We start from the raw sequence: 2,688 nt of genomic DNA, 5'->3' as shown, positions 1-2,688 counted from the left end.
CAGAAATACAGCATGACTTTCTTTGTTGTTTTTAGATAAAAATGGCAATTTCTTCAGGCTTGCTGTGCTTTTTTTTTTGTAGGGCTGCACAATTTGGCCAAAAATTGTGTGATTACATATCAATATGACTATCAAATAAGAACCATTAAATTAAATAAAGTAATAATTAAAAAATATGAAACAATCAGAAATAGTACTATTGCAATATTTCAATGTAAAATAAGAACAATAATAATTTATTTGACAGTACTACTACAATACTAATATTTATGGCTGTCTTCATTTCTTAAATTACAAATGTTAAACCTTTAAAGCCTCTCTTTTGTTGATTTGTAAGCACTTCTTGTTGCAGGTTTGTGAAGATGTTTGGCATGTGTTTCATTCCCAAATGCACATAATAAGCGACTCCAGAGCAGATGCAGAGATGCAGAGATTTTTTATTTGTGAACTGAGCTGCTCCGAGACTCTGAGAACACTGGATCGCAAGCTGCTCACATTTAAATGCATGCAATGCCGCGCTTCACTCTGAAACACACACGGCTTATGTTTATTTAACTAAACTGCAGCACTTGTGATTTCATAATCACGTGAAGCCGTATCGCAGTTTCAGTTTTATCTGGATTGATCATGCAGCCCTATACGAGACACTGACGGAGCGTTTCTGTCCGAGTTCAGGAGTGAACGTTAAAACGGGTCAGGTGTTTCCAGCTTCGTTCACATGTCGAGGACCAGCGGAGGAGCTCCGATCCGCTCGCACCTTCTCTGGTGCAGAGGTACATAGATGAAGCCGTCATGCAATATATAGCACTCATTAAAAATATCTGACTGCGACTGGCCAATCAGAATTGGTGGACTGAACTAACTGCTGTATAATCTGAAATATTGGTGTGTGTTATTGACAGATGGTTGAAGTGTATGACTCTAGCAGAGAGCTTGTGAAAATCGACCCGTGCAGATGGACACCAAACAACGACATGGCCTTCTGGCTGTCCCAAGATGATGAAACCATCCTACAGGTCAGAAATCCCCTCACTGCTAGTTTATTGAACCTTTAGACCAAATATGTGACCCTGGACCACAAAAGAGATTTATGCATCACCTGAAAGCTGAATAAATAAGCTTTCCATTGATGCATGGTTTGTATATTTGGCCGAGATACAACTATTTGAAAATCTGGAATCTGAGGGTGCAAAAAAATCGAAATATTGAGAAAATCATCTTTAAAGTTGTCCAAATGAAGTTCTTAGCAATGCATATTACTAATCAAAAATTAAGTTTTGATATATTTACGGTAGGAAGTTTACAAAATATCTTCATGGAACATGATCTTTACTTAATATCCTAATGATTTTTGGCATAAAAGAAAAATCTATAATTTTGTTACAATGAGATTACAACCCATACAATGTATTTTTGGCTATTTCTACAAATAACCCCCAGCGACTTAAGACTGCTTTTGTGCTGCAGGGTCACATATTAAAAAAAAGTTTGCATATGTGTTTTTCGTTGAGTTTCGTATATTATCCATCAGGCTTTTATGGCTCATATAGTCTGATATAGAGAGAATATACAAGAAAAAACAACAGAGAAACGATTTATTTATCAAATAAAAAGATACAATTCTGATGCTTGTAATGTAAATCAATGAGATCTTTATAACAGTATGGCAGATGCTTACATAAAACGATAGAGACATCAGTCGTCACTATGCATCTCCAATAATGTCTTTAAACGATCCAAACATACAATGCAATGCAATCCAATGCTGATTGAGAGATGAAGAAATAAACGCTCCTCAAAAGCCTGATGAGACGTGAATCACAAGCTGAAGGTGGAATTAAAAGGCCTTTTCATTGCTAAAAAAACAAAATGCATGAACTATCAATCAGATGGCAGAAGGCATGGAGTAGATTGTGAACAACATGCTAACTTTGATCATTTAGAGGCCTATCAGATATGATACAGTAAGGTGTGTTTCATCATTAAGTCAGATCTTCTCATTGATTTCTCGTCTGGTTTGTCCGTCAGTATTTGTCCACGTCTCCACATGCAGAACCTCCTCACTTCGTCCATCACATCAAATCCACCATCCAGTTTCTGCTGGATCACCCGACCGCAGACGGGCTGTTTCCAGGCGGTCAGCCACAGCTGTACCGCCGCGCTGAGGACGGCCGCTGGAAGAGAGCCTAAACGCTGACCTCTGACCTCTGTGACCCACTGTAACCCAACTAAAGGCCTTTGACGTCTGCTGTTTAAAGTAGAAGCTCCTTTACACTGAAACACACTGATTGAAGCTTAGATTGAGTGTTTAAAGAGTGACTTCTGCTCAGAGTGACCCTTACATAGAAACAAGAGTCTATGAACTATTTCTTTTCATTTTTATTTCATATTTGTTATGTATGTCAATGCAAATGTGTTCATGGATCATAAGACGTGTTCTTTATTTTACACTAACAGGATATGTTGGTTTTTTTCCTAACATCTCGCTGCATCTTATTTGCTCACTAAACATTAATTTTGGAAACTGTAAATACAGTATGTTGTGATCCTTTGAGGAGGAATAAGAGAATTAAAAGTCTTGCCAGTAAAAGCATGGTGTTTTGTTTATTTAAACTTTTACAGCTTGTCTACACTGACTAACTAAAATTGTAATATACAGTGGGTACGGAAAGTATTCAGACCCCCTTA

General features: G+C 37.4%; 1 protein-coding gene across 2 annotated transcripts in view; it reads left to right on the top strand.

Annotated features, from left to right (window-relative positions):
- The window catches only part of ntan1 (N-terminal asparagine amidase), a 5,907-nt gene extending 3,303 nt beyond the window's left edge, over positions 1-2,604 (top strand). The window contains exons 7-9 of one of the 2 annotated variants that reach the window (XM_016268071.1): positions 676-773; positions 903-1,016; positions 2,054-2,604. In XM_016268071.1, the coding sequence (XP_016123557.1) occupies positions 676-773; positions 903-1,016; positions 2,054-2,197 (356 nt within the window). In that variant the 3' untranslated portion in view covers positions 2,198-2,604. Of the gene's footprint in view, positions 1-675; positions 774-902; positions 1,017-2,028 lie in introns of both variants that reach the window. The other variant, XM_016268070.1, reaches the window with a different exon arrangement.
- Positions 2,605-2,688: the final 84 nt, after the last annotated feature.

The sequence above is a fragment of the Sinocyclocheilus grahami genome, unplaced genomic scaffold (genome assembly GCF_001515645.1).
Source record: "Sinocyclocheilus grahami isolate Dianchi unplaced genomic scaffold, SAMN03320097.WGS_v1.1 scaffold43.1, whole genome shotgun sequence".
Lineage (NCBI taxonomy): Eukaryota > Metazoa > Chordata > Actinopteri > Cypriniformes > Cyprinidae > Sinocyclocheilus > Sinocyclocheilus grahami.
Note: the sequence above shows the minus strand (reverse complement) of the source record. Positions and strands in the feature narration are given on the sequence as shown.